The sequence below is a fragment of the Ovis aries genome, chromosome 15, assembly GCF_016772045.2.
Source record: "Ovis aries strain OAR_USU_Benz2616 breed Rambouillet chromosome 15, ARS-UI_Ramb_v3.0, whole genome shotgun sequence".
NCBI classification, from domain to species: domain Eukaryota; kingdom Metazoa; phylum Chordata; class Mammalia; order Artiodactyla; family Bovidae; genus Ovis; species Ovis aries.
In genome coordinates this window covers 53,364,775-53,383,463 of record NC_056068.1, presented here as the reverse complement: position 1 = coordinate 53,383,463, position 18,689 = coordinate 53,364,775, and the positions used below count along the sequence as shown (strand labels likewise).

Here is an 18,689-nt window from a genome sequence, read left to right as displayed (position 1 = left end):
TGGCAGAACTTTCGGGCCTTTTCAGAAGTACAGTCCAGGAAGCCCCCAGGACTGCCTTGTGCTAGCCACTGGGGAAACGGGAGTAACTCAGGTTGTTCCCTGGGGGAGGCAGGTGTGTCATCTGTGCTCCCACAGGCAGCCCAGGAGGGAGGAGGGACTCCTGGAGCCCTCTCACCCAACCTGGGTCTCAGGGAAGGCTCCCCAGAGGAGGTAACATCTGAGCGGAGACTCGAAGCGTCAGGAGGCATTAGCCAGATGAAGGGACAGCAAGTTCTGGAGTGGTGAGGCTGGAGGAGCCAGATCCTGGTCATTTGTCTTTTAGGAAGCTCTCTGGCTGCAGGTGAGAGCTTAGATTGGCCAGGCCAGGCCTACCGCAGGGATTCCCCACCCAGGGGAGAAATGAGACCTGGGCAGCGGCCAAAGGGCTGGTGAGAAAAAGGCCCTGAAGGATGTTACAGACACGTTGGGGGTGGTGAGGTGGTCACTATGCCAGTGTGGGTCTGGGTGGCCCCCCTGGAGAGAGCAAGGAGCCACTGGGGATCTTGATGGCCCCAGGAAAATGTGTAAAGGAAAAAGAAGTTTACCTCTCAGAGATACCCCTGCAGTTATGAATAGAATGAAAATTCACGGCAGGTGGGGGGTGAGAGGGGAACAGTTCCAAGAGCCCCGGTCAGCCAAGTCCTGGGCTGAGACCTGGGTGCAGGCAGTTCTATTTCCCTCTTTTCCAGACTTGAAATGGAAATTCCATTCCTGGGTGGGTTGTAATGCTCAGTTGTGGGGTGTGGGGGAGCAGAGGACACATGGGAATCGGTCCTGGGGTTGAGGGGTCCTGGGAAAGGAATGTGAGGGCAGGGCTCCTGCGTGCAGAGTGCCCACCTGCTGTAGCCCTGTCATTGCAGCCGTGCGCCCCGCTGCCACCGGCCCTCCCTCCCCCCCAGGCATCTGACGTTTTTTCGGAAGTCAAGACAAAAGCTTCAACCAAGGCTCAGGGAAGAGCCCTGAGTGGCTCTGGCTACAGGGCAAATCATTGGCCAAGGCAGGGTGAATCCAGTCCTCTTTCTACATATACCAGCTGCCTCCCCCATTCCTGGGGAAAGTGTGATGGCCAACCTGACAGTAGAGGTCCTCATTTGGGGATGCACAGGGTAAGATGTGGTTCCCTGGCTATGGATTTTGCTCTTTTACCTCCTCTGGAAGGCTGTGGAAGTGGGAGTCTGTATATGAGTACACACTCCTATTTTTTTTTTTTTTTTTTTGGTTGCGCTGCGTGGCTTGTGGGATCTCAGTTCCTCCATCAGGGACTGGACCCAGGCCCTTGTCAGTGAAAGCATCAAGTCCTAACTGGTGGACCACCAGGGAATTCCTACCCTGACACACTCCTTCTGGAGAGGAATAAAGGACACCCCTGCCGGCCTCCCAAACCCCATGGGAGCTAAGCTGACTGCAGCAGCATCCCCATCCAATACTGTTGCCTTGAGCCCTGGACTCGGCTCAGCTCAGAGAGCCCCCAGCATCTGTTCTGTGTCCACATGCCTCCCCAAGGAGACATGGGCACAGGCTGCACCAGACAATTCCCAGCACTTAGGCGGCTGCAGGTCAGTCAATATTCCCAGCAAGCTCCTAATTCATCCCTGCACTTGCAGTGGAGGCTATAATCCCTGTGCTAAGGTTAGCACTTGGGGAGTGGGGGTGGTGTGGTGTTGGGCAGAAGCCCTGAGTAAGGCCCAGACGTGGAAGTCAGTGGTAGGCCTGAAGCCCAGTGCCCCTGGGGAAGGGAGGGAGCTTCAGAGGGAGAGAGGGAGCTCATCCTGCAGGCCTCCACTCAGCGCCGTCTCTGGGAAGCATGCCCTGACCCTCCTGTCCCTATTAAGTGCCCACGGCACCCTTTCCTCTCTCCACCACACGCTGCGCTTATGATCCCTCGTCATGAGCCACTGTGCCCTGTGGTGGCAGGGTCAGCAGGCTTTCCCTGTAAAGGGCCAGACAGTAAGTACTGTAGGCTTTGTGGGCCCTGTGGTCTCTGTCATAACTCTGCAGTTATAGTCAAAGCAGCCGTAGACAATGCATAAATGAAGGAGGAGTGCTGTCTCCAATAAAACATTTTATGTATGGACTCTGAAATTTGACTCTTATATGATTTTCGCAGATCAAAATATATTTTTGTTTTGGCTTTTTTCCTCCCAACTATTAAAAAATGTGAAAACCGCTCTTAACTTGTGGGCTGTGTAAAAATGTGTGGCTGGTTGGATTTGGTCATGAGTTGGAGAAGGAAATGGCAGCCCACTCCAGTATTCTTGCCTGGAGAATTCCATGGACAGAGAAGGCTGGTGGGCTATACAGTCCATGGAGTCACGAAGAGTTGGACACGACTTACTGACTCACACTTTCACTTACAGTTTTCTAGCCCTCGAGTTAAAGCCAGACTGCCAGACTCTGCTGTGTGACCTTTGGCAAATGGCTAGACCTTTCTGTGCTTGAGAATTCTCACCTGTAAAATGGGGATGATAATGACCGTACTTTGAGAATGTAAAATCGTACAGCAGCTTTGAAAAACAGCTGTTGGCAGTTCTTCAAAAAGTTAGACATAGAGTTATCATATGACCTAGCTACCCCATCCCAAAGTAGGTACTCAAGAGAAATAAAAATACACACAAAAATGTGTTCATAGCAGAGTTTTCATGATAACCGAAAAGTAACAACCCAAATGTGTATCAACTGATGAATGGATATAGCGGAACAACTAAATAGTTCCCAGTCATAAGAAATGCAGTACTGATTCATGCTATAACGTGGATGAACCTTGAAAACATTAAGTGAAAAAAGCAAAACATACAAGGCCATATATCATATGATTCAGTTTATGTGAAATGTCCAGAATGGGCAGCTCCATGGAGACAGAAAGTAGGTCAGGTCGCCAGGGCATGGGAGTAGGGGAGTGACAGCTAATGGGTTAGGGGATTTCTGTTGGTTGGTTAGGTCCTGGGTGGGTGGCAGGGGGCTGCGAAGGATGGGCCTCTGACTCCAGGTGAGCCAAGGACCCACCAGGGCTCTGAGCGGAGGCTGACCCTCCCTGACCTGGGCTACAGAGACACTTGCTGTGTGCAGACTGAGTCCCCGGCCCTGCCTAGCCTCACAGACCTGTACTTCCTCCCACAGGACCAGCTGGGGGCCTCCATGGGCGCCTGAAGGCAGGGCGCCAGGGCCGCGGGCACGAGCATGGTGAGACACCAGCCCCTGCAGTACTATGAGCCGCAGCTGTGCCTCTCCTGCCTCACGGGCATCTACGGCTGCCGCTGGAAGCGCTACCAGCGTTCTCATGATGACACCACTCCGGTGAGCTGTGCTGGGGCAGGCCCCAAAGGACAAGGGCGGGGCGGGGGCGGCGGGCCTCAGCTCTGTCGCTCTGCTGCTGTGGCCTTCTGGTTTTAGTTTTCTCCTTCCGTACAGTGGGCCTGTGGAAGTTCCCAAATCTACCTGAGTAGGTGGGCAAGGCAGTAGGCCACCCTGTCATGGGTATAGCCAGTTGTTGGCGCCCCCCTGACAGTGGGGGAGCTGGGTTGCTCGTGGAGCCCTGGGCAGGGTGGGCTGCTCCAAGAGGGAGGTGTCCCCCCTAGGTGAGCAGAAGTTCTCAGCTTCCTGGCGGATCCCGATGGGCAGGCAAGCAGGCAGGTGGCCAGAGGGGAGGGTGGGGAGCTGGGCCAGGCCATCAGGAGCCTGGGAGCTGGCAGGGCCATGGGCTGGCACCAGGGCCCAGTCACCTGAGCCACACACGCCTGCCAGGGCTGGCAGCAGGTGCTCAGCCGGATACAGAAAGCCTTCTTCAGTGTCCGGCTCCCCAGGCCAGACCCCACACTGCACTTCCGTCCCTGGGATGCTGTCAGCCAATGGATCTAGTTTCTTCTCTGAAGGAACCCAGTTCCTTCAGGAGGGAATGGAGAGAGAGATAAATGGTGTTTATCTAAGAGCTTTGCTGCCTGAAAAACAACTTTCTCCTCCCTCCTGCTTGTCTGAACAAAGAGGCCAGCCTCCAAAATCAGCCAGTCCGAAAACAGGCTGGAGTGACCAGGGGCGGAGGTCAGAGGTCAAGCATCACTGGGCTACCTGCATGTGGAGGTTGGAAAAGCTTGTCCTCCTGTGTGCCTTCCTTCCCTGCCTGTGATGGTAGGGACGAGGGGACAGAGTGCTAGATTCACCCAGGAACCTGGGCTCATCACCCTCAAGTGGTGAGAAGCAGGTACCACCTGGTGGGCACCTGGCCTGATTCACTGCCATGTCCCCACTCAAGCACACAGGAGACAGTACACCCAACTGAGGCAAGGGAGAGGACGGCCCTGCCCAGGGCAGGCTGGCCGTCTTCTCTGCTTTGCTCTGAGCTCTGTTCTTCTGGAGACAGTGGACAGAAGACAGCAGGGCCTCCACGTGTCAGGAAGGCAGGAGCTCACAGTTTGCTGGCACCCAGGTGTGTCTGTCTGTGTGCTGGGTGCTAAGCTGAGCTTGGACATGGAGCCACCCCTGTTGCTCCCAAGCCCATGAGCTAGATGTCATCACTACCACTTCCCACCTGGGGCAACAGCCAGGGACGTTGTGACCAGGCCAAGGTCGCAGAGCTGGTGAGGGGCAGAGCTCAGATCTGGTCCATATGGTGTGGATCAAGCACTCTCAGTGGGGCCGGGGTGGAGTGGGAAGACAGCTGAGGCTGAGGAAGGGAGGAGAAGGATGGCTGGCCTCCTAAGAAGGAAGCACTTGGCCATCAGACACTGGAGGAAGCCGCTCTCCTGGGAGACCTCACACCTCTTGGTGGGCCCAGGGCCAGCCAGTCACAGACTGTGTGGAGTCAGGAAGTGATGGGTCTTGGCTGGGGCTAGCACAGAGCCCAGACTGGGGGAAGTGGTGGGTGAGGCCAGTTTTGAGCTGACTGGGGGCCCAAGCGGTGTAGGTTCCATAGATGCCAAGGCCTGGGTGCCAGGTATGGGGCAATGGCAGGAGGCTGCAGGCCAGGAGCCAGCTTGGCGGCGAGAGGGGAGAGGGTTTGCAGCAGCTCCAGGTAGCAGGGCCTCTGCAAAAAGGGTTGAGCTCACCTCAGGCAACCCGAGCCTTCCCACCCACCCCACCCCTCCCCAGTCAGCTCCTGCTTCCCCACCCACTTCCTGGGTTCCCACCTCAGCCCACTCTCTTCTCTCAGCCCCTCCCCAGGACTGTGATGGGCTCCTGGCCTGATGCAGTGAAGGACCGGTATCTCAGACTCGGGCTGGTGCAGAGAAGCTGTAACCTAAGTTTTGTTGAACAGTTGGAGGCCCAGAGTGAGCCCTGGGAGAGCAGGCTGGGGGGTGAAGGAGAACCCCTGGGGTCTAGGGGGTGGAGGAGAGGCCTCGGCCAGCAGAAGGGGGTCCAGCTTCGGTTCTCATCCCCACCTTCCCCTCCTCCTTTGGGCACCCTTTACCACCACCCCCACCCCTGTTTCCCCCTCAGAACCTCTTGGGGGAGCCTCTTGTGTCTCCAAGTCAGGGAAACCTAGGGTCAAGTTCCTTGGTGGAGCATGGCAAACACCCCGTGGGGCATGTTTAATTGTTGTGCCCTGATTATGGATGGAGAAATCAAGGCTTGAAGCCCTGTCCCACCTGGAGTCCATGATAGATTTGCAGCAAGAGTCTCAAGAGTTGGAGGCTGCCAGGAAGACAGGCCTGTTTTGAGTCTGGGTATGTTTAAAGGAGAGCTTTCAAGGATGTTATAGCCAAACGCTTTGGGAAACAAACTCACTCAGAAGGACGACGTGGATAGTGGAGTGCAGTTTATTACACCAGCACATCCGAGGCAGAGTTTCCTCTTTAGCCAGGGACCCCAACCGACTTTTGTTGAAAACCTTATATGCCTTTAAGTGTACTGCTCAAGCCCACATCCCCAAATTCCTTAAACCTAGCTTGGAAAGTGTTAAAGGGAGATACAATCAGGTTACAGCCATGATTCATAATCAGAAGGGTCAGCTGATTATACATTGTAGCCTACACCAATGGGTGCCATAAAGATTACAAAGGTGATTGACTACATAGGGGAGTATTACATTCTTTTTGGCGACGGGAAATCTTGGTATGGAATCTGGTGTTTATCAGTCCGGGAGACCAGTTAGGTATGTTATCCCCATGGCTCCCAGGCACATGGTCCAAAGCTCACTGAAAGTGCAAGATGGAGTTTCCTTCTTTTTCAAGATGGAGTCAGCTTGGCCTGTCCCTTCCCTCCCTCAAGGAGAAAAAGGGGAATGGAGAGGACTTGGGAGGCTGCCTGATAGAAAGAGCACAGGACCAGGAGCATCTGGGACAAGTTGACGAGTGGCTGGAATGCCAGACTAGGCACCTTCCGTGCTTCCCTGGTTAAGAGCTGACCCTGCAGTCTTGGGGTAGATCCTGGAGATGCAGGAGGGGGGCTGGGAGCCTGGGAAGGCTGCCCCTCCTCTCCATCCAGGCTGTTCTTCCTTCCTGCCCCTCTTCCACATTCCCACCTCCTCCAACCCTCCCCCCAGGACACACACTTGACAAATAAGGAAACAGGAAACTGAGGACCAGAGAGGTGAAATGACATCTTCTCCCGCCTGCCAACACCGAGGGAGTGGAGGAGCCTGGCAGCAGGAGGCCAGCTCACTCGACAGCTAGGAAGGGGAAGCAGAAGCTTTTTATAACTGGGGTAATTAATTGGTTGTTGTCTGTGACTCATTACTCTAATATTGCCAATTAAGGATGGGATAGGACAGAAGACGGTTCTCAGGCCATCCCCACAGGGCCCCCTGAAGACTCGGCGTCCGCGGGAGGCAGTACAGTGTCAAGACCAGATTCACTGTCACAAGAGGGATATAGGTCAGAGGCCTGGAGGAACTTCCGTCTGAGACATTGAAGGAGACAGACAGTGACAGTCTTGCACTTCTACATTTGCCTTTTCAAGGGTGCTCCAAGCTTTTCTGCCGTCCTCCATTGTATGGATGAGGCTCCAGGAAGAGGAAGTGATTTATTCAAGCCCAGGAGTTGAAGGCACGGCTTGCACTGCCCCTGCTTGCTGCCCCAGCCCTGTGCCTTCTCCCCTGTTCACTCCAGTCTTGTCTGGGATGCATTGGTCAATCAATGAACCTGTCCTGACACCTGCCCTGAGTATATCAAACCTGGTGCCTCCCCTCCCCCGAAGGGCTCCCGGGTGGGTGGGGAGCAGACCAGAACTGAGGTCCAGACCACCCAGGGTGATCACTGTCAATGCCCAGGGACATCCTGGGCAGGAAAGCTTGTCTGAGCTGGTGTCAGAGAGAATCAGCTGTCATGTCATGCCAGCGTGGGGAAGGCAGGGCAGCTGCGTATTACTGCAGCTGAGTGTCTTGTGTTTGAGAACTGAAAGCAATTTGGCCTAGTGCAGCTCTTGATGTGAGGAGGAGAGGCGGGTGGCCAAGGGGACCTGAGCCTGCGCTCCATCCTGGGAGGTGGGGGCCCAGTCGGACTCAGACTGTGCAAGGACCACTCTGGTTCCATCATGGAGAAAGTGCTGAGCGACCTTGAGTGGAGGTGGGGAGGGCAGGGAACCAGAGAGAAGGCTGAGGCTTCAACTAGGGGGAGGTGTCCACAAAGCAGCAGCTAAGGGAGGGATTCTAGAGACACCTAGACAGTGTCATCAGCTGACTGGCTGCAAAAGAGTTTTGATGATGCCTCCCGTCATCCCATGATTTCTACCTGGCTGGATGAGGCCGTTCCTGGGCTCAGGAGTCCATGCTATGCCCAGGGGTGCATGAGAGGGGCCGCGGTCTCAGTAGAGTCCAGGAATAGTATAGTGGAGGAAGAACACAGACAAAATAAATCCCCTTCCCTGGGCCTGCCACTGCCTGCCTCTTCCGATGGGAGCCCCTCCCACCATGGCAGGAAGACAGCCTCTGGGGGAGGAATCCATCGGCCCCTCTCACCTGCACACCCAGGGTAGCCTACCTCACCCCCTCCAGCTCTGCCCTCTGCTCCACTGACCCCCTTGCCTGGAATGCCTTCTCTCTGGTCTCTGCCCCTCAAAGCTCATCGCAAATGTCTCTTCCTCTAAGAAGTCTCCACTTCAAACAAAGGGGTCAGGCCTCGTCCCCCTCTCCTTCCCCTGGACTCCTGCAGCAGCACCCGGAGCCCTGGGCCGCCCAGGTGGGTGGTGACTGTTTCTCAGAGGAGGGCCTTGGGCACGGAGGGGGAGGATGACTGAGCAGGTGAGTTGAAGAGCAAGTGAGGAAAGCAGTTAGGGTGGGCAAGCTAGATCCCCGATGAGTCCCGAGTGAGCACCCCAAGGAGCACTGGGTGGTCTGGAGAGTGTGGGCACACACTGCGTTCCAGTGCCCCTGGCTGTGGCTGGCAGGGAGCAGTGCTAACCCAGCCAAGGGACCTCCCAGCCCACGCTTGGGGCTGGGGTCAGGCTCTGCCAGTAGGTAGGAGGAGCCGGTGAGTCTCCCAGCTCCATGCCTTCCTGTCCTATTACACCCTGTGGGCCTCTGACAGGCATACAGGGCAAGGAAGAATGGCTCTCACTCAGGAATCAAGGTGGGCTCCCTGGAGGAAGCAGCCTTGGGAATGGGTTCAGGGGTGTGATTAGAGTCAGCCAGATGCACCTGGCTAAGGGGCTGTAGCCTGAACTCTACCCTGTGTTCTCCAGCGACAGAGTGAGTGACCTGAGGCAAAGGTCACTCACCCCTTCTGGGCCTCAGCTTGCTTGTGAATTAGGTGGAGGTACAAACCCATGCCCCACAGGTCCAGTTAGATAACAGATGCCTGCACAGGACAGACCACTGTTCCAATAGGGGGAAACGTGTCCTCCCTACCAACTTTTAAAGGATGGCTGTTCCCTACTCCAGTGCTTTGGGGGAAAGGGACTCAGCAGGTCAGAAAGGAGCCCTCTGAGCTTCAGCTCTCCCAGGTCTAAACTGGAGATGATAAGACCCATTTAATCCTGTGAACCCTCCAGGGTTGCCATGAGGATAAGAAAATGGGCGATGATATTATTGCATCCATGAGAGAGAGAGAGAGGAGAGGCTGGCCGAGGCTGTTGCAGTGTGGGGAGCTGAGGATTTATCGCTGTAATTAAAGCCAGGCTGTCTCTGGCCTTCAGGAACCACCCCACTCCCCACCTCACACACCGCCCCCCTCTCCCTAAACCACACTGAAGGGGTGCCTGGCGTAGTCATGCCACACTCCAGGGCAGAGACAATTAAGCTCTTGTTCATGACCTCCATGACCACCTTGAGTGCCTAGGGAGCATGGATGGGGTGGGAGGTGATGGGCATCCGCAAGAGGCTGTGGCCTCGGCAGCGCCCTCTGCCGGGCCTAGGGATAATCCCTCCGAAGGGCCCCCCAGCTCTTGCTCTCCTGTCTCCACACTGACGAATGCAACCCCCAGAATGGTCTGGAGGGAGCGGGTGCTCCAGGCTGAGCCGGGTTTCATTCTCCTGCCTAATGAGCCATTCTGAGTGCTCCCCGGCAGAAGTGAGGGCAGAGGCCTAATTGCCCAGCTCTCTGTAGCCAGAAAGATAAATCCAGCCTCTTACACTGTCAGGAGCTGGCTGGGGGTGGGGATTTTAATCCCTTTCCCTTCTTCGCCCTAATGCTGCCATCCAGCTCAACCCTTCCCAGGCTGCCCCCTCCCCCAAATCTCCTGGGTCAGAGCCAGAGTAATCCTGCTAGGGCTGCCCAGCTCTCTCTTCTGGGAGCTCCCCACACCCTTCCCAGCTGACATTCACCCATCTCCCCATTAGGAACTCGATGAGGATGAAATGGGCTGATGATGGGAGGAGCCCGTGTGCCCCAGGTGTAGCCTGCAGGTGGACGGACTCAGCGGAGAGGCACCCCTCAGTCGCTGTCCAGCCTCTGCACAGGGATGCGTAGTGCTAAATTCACAGCTGGACTCTGTCTGGAAGCCGAGGCAGGACCACAAGAGGGGCATCCGGAGCAGAGCTCAGCCACGCGGAAGGAGCCGTGCCAGGCGGAACCAGTACACGGGAACACAGACTAGAAAACCTAGAAACAGCCCACACACATCTGAGTGTGTGCTGTGTGGTAGACGATCGTGGAAATTATTGCAGAGATGACAAACTGAACGGGGACAGCTGAAGTATCCATTTGGTGAAAGTAAAATTAGATCCCTGCCTCTTACCTCAAATCAAAAGAAATTCCAGATGGATTAAAGCATGTTTTTTTCTTTTTTTAAGCTTTTTTTTTTTTTCTATTTAGGAAGAACATATTGAGAAAATTCAAACAACTCAGGAAGATAGAAAGTAAAAGAGATTCTCATCTTCATGCCTTAGAGGAAAGGCTTTCAAACCTCTCTCCATACACGTATACACACATACGGAGCTATAGATGGATAGGTGAACTACAGATTTAAGTGTCAACAATGAGAAATTATCAGTGTAAAATATGAGCTAAATATATAATCACAAGGCACCTTCCTTAAACAGGATACCAAAGGTAAAAGCCTATAAAGGGAAAGAGGGATAGATTTGACTGCATAAAAATTTAATTTTTTATATAAAAAGCATGAAAACCAAAATTAAAGTCAACTGATAAAATAAGAAAAAATAGATAATCTATATGAAAGTTAATACTCTTACATAGAGGAAACTTTTTGAAATTTCATTTTGATATTTAGTGATTTTTTTCAATACTTATTTATTTGGCTGCACCAATATTTGTTTATTTAGTTGCAGCAGATGGTATCTTTAGTCGCAGCATGTGACCTCTTAGCTGTGGCATCTGGGATCTAGTTACCCAACCTGGGATCTAACCTGGGCACCCTGCAATAGGAACTCGGAGTCTTAGCCACAGGACCATCAGGGAAGTCCTGACAAAGCTTTTGTAAACCTGCCAGAAGCCAGTTATGCCAAACAAAAGCCACCAGGTTCTGTGCCTTTGCACCTTCCACACCCTCCCTTACCCTGTCATTCCAAAAAGCCTGTTCCTTTCAGCTTTCCAGGAAGCCCTCCATACCATCCCTGCCCCCATAACTGGCAGTGTGCTCTGTAGCAGCCCATGCTTGCCCCATTCACCATCCTGGTTTCTAGGACCCGAGTTGCCTCCTGGCTGGTCAGTCTTCTGTGCAGGTTGCTCAGTGTGGAGTCCAGGCTTTATCTCCCAGTGTCCAGGGCTCAATATGTGTGTAGAATGACTGGAAGAGAGTAGTGGCTCAGATGTGAGGGGGATGCTGGGATTTAGTTTGGTGTGAGGTGTAAGATAGGAGTCTAATTTTATACACACACACACACACACACACACACACACACACACACACACACACACAAAAGGATGTCCAGATGTCCCAATAGCATCTGTTGAATTCTCCGACCTTTCTGTGTACTGATTTACTTGGCATTCATCCTGTGTCCATCCTTCCAGGCCATTCCCTGTCTTTGGGTCTCAGTTTTCTCCTGTTCTTAATTGGACCTTTAGCGGATGAGGCAGGATGATCTCTGAAATCTCTAATGCTGAAATCCCAAGGCTCCTCCTCTGGCACTGCCTATGACTTTCCTCCTTGGTCAGACAAGGATAATTACAGGTCCTGCTTCTTGTTGCTTTGGGATAGTTGAAGAAGCTGGCGGCACCCAGACCTGGGTGTGAACTCTGGCTCACGTTTGCCCCTTGTGACCTTGGGCCGCCCACTTCCCCTCCCCTCCCTTTCCTCTGACTGTTCCTACTGCTTTGCAGAGCTATGGAGAGGATGAGATGTGATGGAGCAGGTAGAGGGCTGCTAGGAGTGCCCCACCCCCAGCTTTATGACGTGCTCTTGCAAGGCTGTCTTCCGGGGCGGCCACATGGTTCTGTGAGCCCAGATGGGGCAGCTGCTGTGCCAGATCAGGGTCTTCTTCCTTCATCTGTGCCGGCTTCTAGGACTGCAACCTGCAGAACTGAGCCTGACCTCTGCGTCCCCCTGACCGTGGCACCTGCCCTGGGCTGGGAAGGGGTGATCTGCTTGGCTGTAAGCAGCTGGGGAAATTTGATGTAGAGCAGGGGGCGGGGAAGACTTGATCACTGTCTTCACATAATTAAAGGGCTGTCAGACATGAAATGATAATTATAGGAATGATCGCGGATTTGGCGACTTACAGCTTACATCTGTAGTCACATTCAGGCCTGGCAGCCCTCCCATGAGGTAGAGGTGATGTCATCTTCAGGAATAGACGAGGAAGCTGGGGATTGAGTGAGGTTCTGAGCAATTGGCCCACAGCCACACAGCTAGCAGTAGGAGGGCAGGGAATGAAAACCCAGCTCTTGATTATATTGCCCCGTGCCCTGGTCATTTGACCCCAGTGTTCCTGCCCTTTGGCTGGACTTGTTCTGGGTGGTATCAGAGAACCGGCGGCAGGGCAGCAGCTGAGGAGCAGACTTCGGGAGGGATGGAGGCAAGAAAAGCAACTCCTGACACCCTGTCATTGCCAGGCACTTCTGTCCAACGCTGCCGTCCCCATTTTACAGAATAAGAAGTCGGTGCTCAGGGAGGATAAAGGAGTGTCTTCTCCAAGGCCACCATTTAGTATCAGCCTGTCTGGGACTCTCACCGAGTGTTACAGGACTCTGTCCGGCCACTGTCTCAGAAGGGAGAACCCTCAGCCCAGAGGAGGGCCAAGCAGCATGCAGACAGGAGTACCCATCCCTGGAGCCGTGGGAGCCGAGGCAGGGGCTCTCCTGTCCTGGGGGCCGCAGAAGCAGTCTCTGTCCCGAGGGACATGCAGGGAATAGGAGTCCTGCCAGACAGCTCTGCCTCCAAGTGTGAGTCTGAAGTCCATGGTAGCACCAAGGGCAGGGAGGCGGCTCCCACTCAGGTGCCATCCTGATGCAGATTTCAGGCTCCGGGTTCTATTTGGAGGTGCCCCAGATGTTGGGGACCCCCGGGGTGCACCCACAGCAGTGTCTGTGTGTAGAGCTCTGGCCCAGGGCAGTCGGGTGGGCAGCACCCGGCAGCAGCATGGCCTGCACTCACACGTCCTGCACGGGCTGGGGTCTGTGGCTGCAGCGCTGTGTGACCCTGTGAGCCCAGCTGCTGATAAGCTGTTTCCGCACGCATGGTCTCCTCTGAATGCAGAAGGCTGCAGGCGGGACAGAGATAAGAGGGATGAGGAGAAGACGTGACAACCAGCAGGGAAAATTGGTGCGCTGAGGCCAGGTGTGGGATGGAGGAGGGTGGGGGCGAGAGTGGAGGAGACAGGATGGGGCCGGGGCCTCTGGGACGCTCCCCCACAGCCACCCCTGTGCAGGGAGGGAGCCACCTGCCCGTCCGCAGCCAGAGCTCACCCTTCCCCTTCCCGGGCTGCTCTCAGCCACTTCCCTGTGCCTCTAGCCCGTAAGGAATCACCTGACCTTTGTCCTGCTCTCAGGCAGCTGCTAGACTTGGAAGGGAAGGGGCTGGGGTGTCACAATGGGAGTTCCTTCCCTTGGATCCCAGGGGCCCCTGGGCTTCGCCTGAGGATAAACCCAGGGTTGTATGATGTCCTTGTCCACTGGTGGCCCTGAGGCCTCCCTGCATCCACACCGTCTTCTGTTCCTCACAGCGTGTCTGAGCACCATGGTCCTCCAAGGGCTGTGGGCCAGGGTGCACAGATACCTCAGCCATCCCTGCGCAGGAGTCCACAGCCCAGTGAACTAACTGCCCCTTATTATGCACCTACTGTGTACCGCTTGACGTACATCACTTCATTTAACATCACCCCTCCAGAGTACGGATGCTATTCCCTTTTTACAGGGGAGGAAACCAAGGCTCAGTGGTAACTTTTACCCAAGTGGCAGAGCCAGGTCTGTCTCCCTCTTGAGCCTGGCTTCTTTCCAGGTCAAGTTGGTGGGTACCAAGAGTCTGTGCAGAAGCAGTGAAGAAAGGGATGTCCTGGGACTTCCCCGGTGGTCCAGTGGTTAAGACTGCACTGCCAATACAGGGGTCATGGGTTTGATCCCTGGTCAGGGAACTAAGATCCCGCGTGCCATGCAGTGGGGCCAAAAAGAAAAAGGAAAAAGAAAGGGAGGTCTTGGGGGCTGCAGGGATGGGAGGAATTCCTGAAGGAGAAGAAGGCTTGGCCCAGGGGATGGGCCCCAGCGAGAGAGGAGAAAGGAATCTCAGGGAGCTGAGCTGGGTTTGGGATCATCACACTTGTGTCCCAGAGGGCAGAGGTGGGTTTCGAGGAGAGCTATGCAGGGCTGGTTCCCAAGAGAGCTGCTGAGGGTTGCCTCCTACCTCCACTCCTCCTCTACTTGGTCACCTTGTATACGTTGCTCAACCTCTGACTCACTACCACTTACCCACTTTGAGCCTTTGTGCAAATAAGCAAAGGGTGCCCCTTCCGCAGGGCTTTTGACCATTACCTGCTGGAAAATTTGTCATGACAAACATGCACGTCAGTGGTGTTGACCATGATGTGAGTGGCGCCTCTTAGCGCGGGGGCTCTACAATTTGCTCAGCCTGTATGTGTGGCTGCCCTTCTCCGAGACTTGGGATCTTTGTTTGCTCTGAGATGGGGATACATACCCGGGCATTGTGCAGACAGTGGGAGGTGATGGAGGGCCAGTGGCTGAACCGCCCTGGAGCAGAGCCAGGCTGGCTTGTCAGGGGCGGGGCTGGCTCAGGCCCCTCCCCTATAACCTGCCCAGACAAGGACCAGTCGTGCCACTGGAGCCTCTTTGTCAGTGGAACTTCTCCCTAGGCCACTTCCTCCCCGAGCTCCTGGCCTTCCCTCCCCTTTCTTCCAGCCCCTGCCATTCGGTTTTTTCCTCTGATTGTTCTGAGTGACCTGCTGTGCACAGAGCCTCTTCACCCCCATCTACAGGCTCCCTGTGGCCATAGGACCTCTGGCTTTCAGCTCCCAGTACTGTCAGCCTTGGGAGGCCCCCAACCCCAGCTCGTGCCTTGTTCCAATAATGGGGTTCCTAGTCCTTCGTTGTGGGTTTCCAGGGGTAGGGAGGGGGTACCCCTCATTCTTGCCCCATCCTTCCTGCCCCATTGAGATCCAGCCCAGTGAGAACAGTGACCCTTAGCACTCAGGACCCCTGTCCACTGTGGGCCCTCCTGACACCCACAGTCTTCCTGATCTCCTGTCAGAATTGTCACTGGGTCCTGTGTCACGTGTCACCAAGGACAACCCCTCCCAGCACCTGTGGCCGGTTCTCTCCCTGTCACTGTCCCTGACACTATCCCCCTGATTCCCACCACCTACTGACCTCCATGCTGCTGGCCTGGGACAGGACTCATCATCGGCCGAGGCTCCCCCCTCAGCCAGGCCCTTCTCAGAACCTTGTCCTCTAGCCAGAGGCCTCATACCTACTGAGGGATAGTGATCTCTGTGGACAGAGGGCCGCTCACTACTGCTGGCTCGGCGTACACAGAATACCAAGGGCTCCTCTTTGGAGGGGGTAGTAAGTTGGTAACCCCAGAGTGAAATCTCTCCTGGGTGGGCATACTCATGCCAGCATCGGAGGAGTCTTTTCTCATCTGCATCTCACTATCAAATCTATCTTAAGTTGCCACTCACCCTAGGAATATGAAGACCACCCAGAGGTCAAGGTGGTTACAGTATAGCGGGGGTGGGGGTGAGTCCCTGACATACAGTGGGACAGTTCTAGAACTGCAGGGGTTGTGTCATAACCGACAGGGCTGCCACAGTTATGGGAGCTCTGAGGAGATGGAATCCCTGCTGGGATGGGGAAGGCCTTGAGGAGGAGGAAGAGGGTTGTCCGGTGGACCTGATAGGGCTTGCTTTCTAGACAGAGACATCGAGAGGTTAAACCGGTCTTAGAACTGTAGCTCCAAGCTGGCTGTGCGGTGCAGGAAGGATCAGCGATGCCAGCAAAGCTGCAGGGGGCCCGGGCAGTGGCTGGATGAGAGACACTGAGCTCCTCCAAGCCCTCCAGCCTCTCAAGGTGGGGGGTGGTCTTGGGTCTCTCCTGCACTGACTTCCCCTCTGAGCTGTTGTTTGTGCTCATGATCTCAGCAGTTTCCCAGAGAGCAGGATGTTCCAAGCTTGCTGTGCCTCTGAGATAAGGGGACGGATGGAAGCAGGGGTACACCCGAGGGCCCAGCCGGAAGTGCCTGCAGACCTCTGGGGGAAGCAGCAGAGGTGGCGTCAGCAGGACCCCCTCCATCCACCCCACACACAAACTGCCCCCACCCCCACCCCCGGGCCCCGTGAGAGAGAGGGGCTGACCCCTGGTGGGGGTGGTAGAATGCCGCATTTCTTCAAGTCTAGAGGCTGGGGCACTGCTCTCTAATCCTTCTCTAACTTGCTGTGTGACTTGAGCAAGTTGCTTCACCTCTCTGGGCCTTGGTATAGCAGGGGTGGAGGTGAGGAATGTGGCCCATCGGACCCGGGATCACCCTCCCAGTGTGAAGGCTCAGGCAGATGTGGCCTTTGGTCCTGGAGACAGGCGCACACTGGAAGGGCGTCAGGCTGCAGCACTAAGGGCCCAGCTCTGGGGTGGACCCCCGACCCTGCCCTGGTTCCCCATCATTTTGTGACACCGGGCTTGGTGATGTTGGTCAGGTCACTCTCCTCTCTGAGCCTCAAGTCCCCACCCATGTGAAGAGGGGCAGAGAGTACTGGCTAACACGCCCCAACTCTGCCCCCAGCTGGTAGTCTGAACTTGGGCCTCACTTTCCACACCTGTCAGTGGGCGAGTTCCTACTGGAGCCAGGGGAACTTCCCCTCCTCCATGCCTTCCACTGTTTGGCAAAGGCAGGCCATGAGGGAGCGAGGGCAGGGGGTGAAGGATAGGTGCCCTTGTGCACCCAGCCTGGTGGTGGGGCTGCCACGGGGGAGGGGTGGGAACGTTCTGGGCAATGGTGGCCCGAGGGCCAGCCTTGCCCCCGCTGACCCCTGCCCTCGGTCCGCCCCTGCAGTGGGAGCGCCTCTGGTTCCTGCTCCTGACCTTCACCTTCGGCCTCACGCTCACCTGGCTCTACTTCTGGTGGGAGGTCCACAATGACTACGATGAATTCAACTGGTGAGTGGGGACCAGGGGGCGGGGCTTGGGGCCTGGGCATCTGGTGGCTGAGACTGGGGTCCAGGGTGAGGGATGGGTTTGAACCTCTCTCCCAGGCTGGTTCTCAGGGCCTGGCCACCAGTGGCCACCAGCTCTCTGTGTAACCTTTGAGGGCGTAATCCTCTGAGAGAACAGACGCTTAGGGGAGCTGAGACCAGCTGGGGAGAACAGGGAACTCTTTCCTGCTGCTGCTATCATGGAAATAGGGATGTAAGACAGGGCAGGGGCTCGGCTGGGAGCTAGGACCTCTGGACCCCTTGTGGACAAGGACTCCAAGGCCCAAAGAAACCAAGGCCTCAGCAGAGGAGGTGGTCCCCGACCCCAGGCCTCCTGCCTCCCTGAGCAGGGCCGTGGGCCGGGCTGGCAGATGTTGTGGTTCTGGGAAAGCTCAGGGTCCCTTGTGGGCAGCAGCCTCAGGTCCAAGGACATGTCTGGGGATGGGTGCACAAGGGCATCTATCCTTCACCCCCTGCCCTTGCTCCCCCACGGCCTGCCTTTGTCAAACAGTGGATGGCACGGAGGAAGGGAAGGTCACCTGGCTCCAGTAGGAACTTGCCCACTGACAGGTGTGGAAACTGAGGCCCAAGTTCAGACTACCCGTTGAGGGCAGAGTTCGGGCTTGGCAGCTGGTGCTCCCTGCCCCTCCGGTGCTGCCTTTTCCTCTTGGTTAGAAGTTCAGCTCAGTGTGACCATGGGCACAGGACTGTGAGTCCTCTCTCAGGCTTGGTGTCCTCCTCTGTAAAATGGGATAGCAGAGTGCTAGCAGATAGCAGGTCTTTCTGAGGACAAATGAGATGATGGATGTGAGAGGGCTCCAGGCTCCCCTAAACCCGAGGTCGCTTCCCGGGAGGCTGAATCTCCAGCTGGAAGGTGGTCGTGATGTTAGAATTTACCATTTCTGGACTCTGGGCTTCTGATGGGCTGTGGTTCGAGGATTTTGTAGTGATTCTAAGACTCAGTTCATGGAGTCTGGCATTCGCTCCCCTCTGCATGGCACCAGGCTGTGCTTCTGTGATTAATGATCTCAATAAAGGACAGGCTGCTGCCCTGCCCCAGCCCGGTGAGATGAGCTGGGGCCCCAGCCGAGTCCCAGAGGTGGCCTCTGGCCTTTATTAAATGCCATAAATAAATTATTCATCCGCACAGGTATCCAAAGCACAGGCACTGCTGTGGGCAAGTGGGAGCCTTCCCCTATGGCCCTTCCCTGAGGCCCTTGGATGGCTCTGCTGAGCTGCAGGGCTGCTGCCCCAGTGGTAGCCCACCCTGTCATGTACAGAAGGAGCAGCTGAGGGCCGGAGAGGGAGAGGACTCCCCCGTGGCCATACAACCAGTTAGTGCCAAGTGCACATATTAGGACAGTCCGGGAGACTGGGGCTCAGCAAGGTTAAGTATCCTCTCTGTAGTCACACAGCAGGATGCAGTCAGATCTGAGACAGGGACTTAAACTACCTGACTGTATCACGTGGCCCACGGGGCCACCCCGCTCTGCCCAGAGACTGAGCTCCCCCTCACTGGGCAGCTCAAGCAGAGGACGGATGCTGCCATACTGGGGAGGCCGCAGAGGGAAGGCCTGCCTGTGCTTGGGGAGGGTCTGGGGACCTGCAGCTCCCTCAGCCAGTCTTCTGGTTTCCTGGAGTTGTGCTGGGATTCAGGAGCCCCTGGCCTGGTCCTCAGAGTACAGAGAGC

The 18,689-nt window shown here is 55.7% G+C and overlaps 1 protein-coding gene across 16 annotated transcripts in view; it reads left to right on the top strand.

Annotated features, from left to right (window-relative positions):
• Positions 1-18,689, top strand: part of GDPD5 (glycerophosphodiester phosphodiesterase domain containing 5) — an 88,224-nt gene that overhangs the window by 44,174 nt on the left and 25,361 nt on the right. For 12 of the 16 annotated variants that reach the window (XM_042233254.1, XM_012096069.4, XM_042233246.1 and 9 more), the window contains 2 exons: positions 3,157-3,333; positions 16,861-16,964. In XM_042233254.1, coding sequence (XP_042089188.1) covers positions 3,217-3,333; positions 16,861-16,964 — 221 coding nt within the window. In that variant the 5' untranslated portion in view covers positions 3,157-3,216. The remainder of the gene's footprint in view (positions 1-3,156; positions 3,334-16,860; positions 16,965-18,689) is intronic. The other 4 variants (XM_042233260.1, XM_042233256.1, XM_042233259.1 and 1 more) reach the window with 1 other exon arrangement.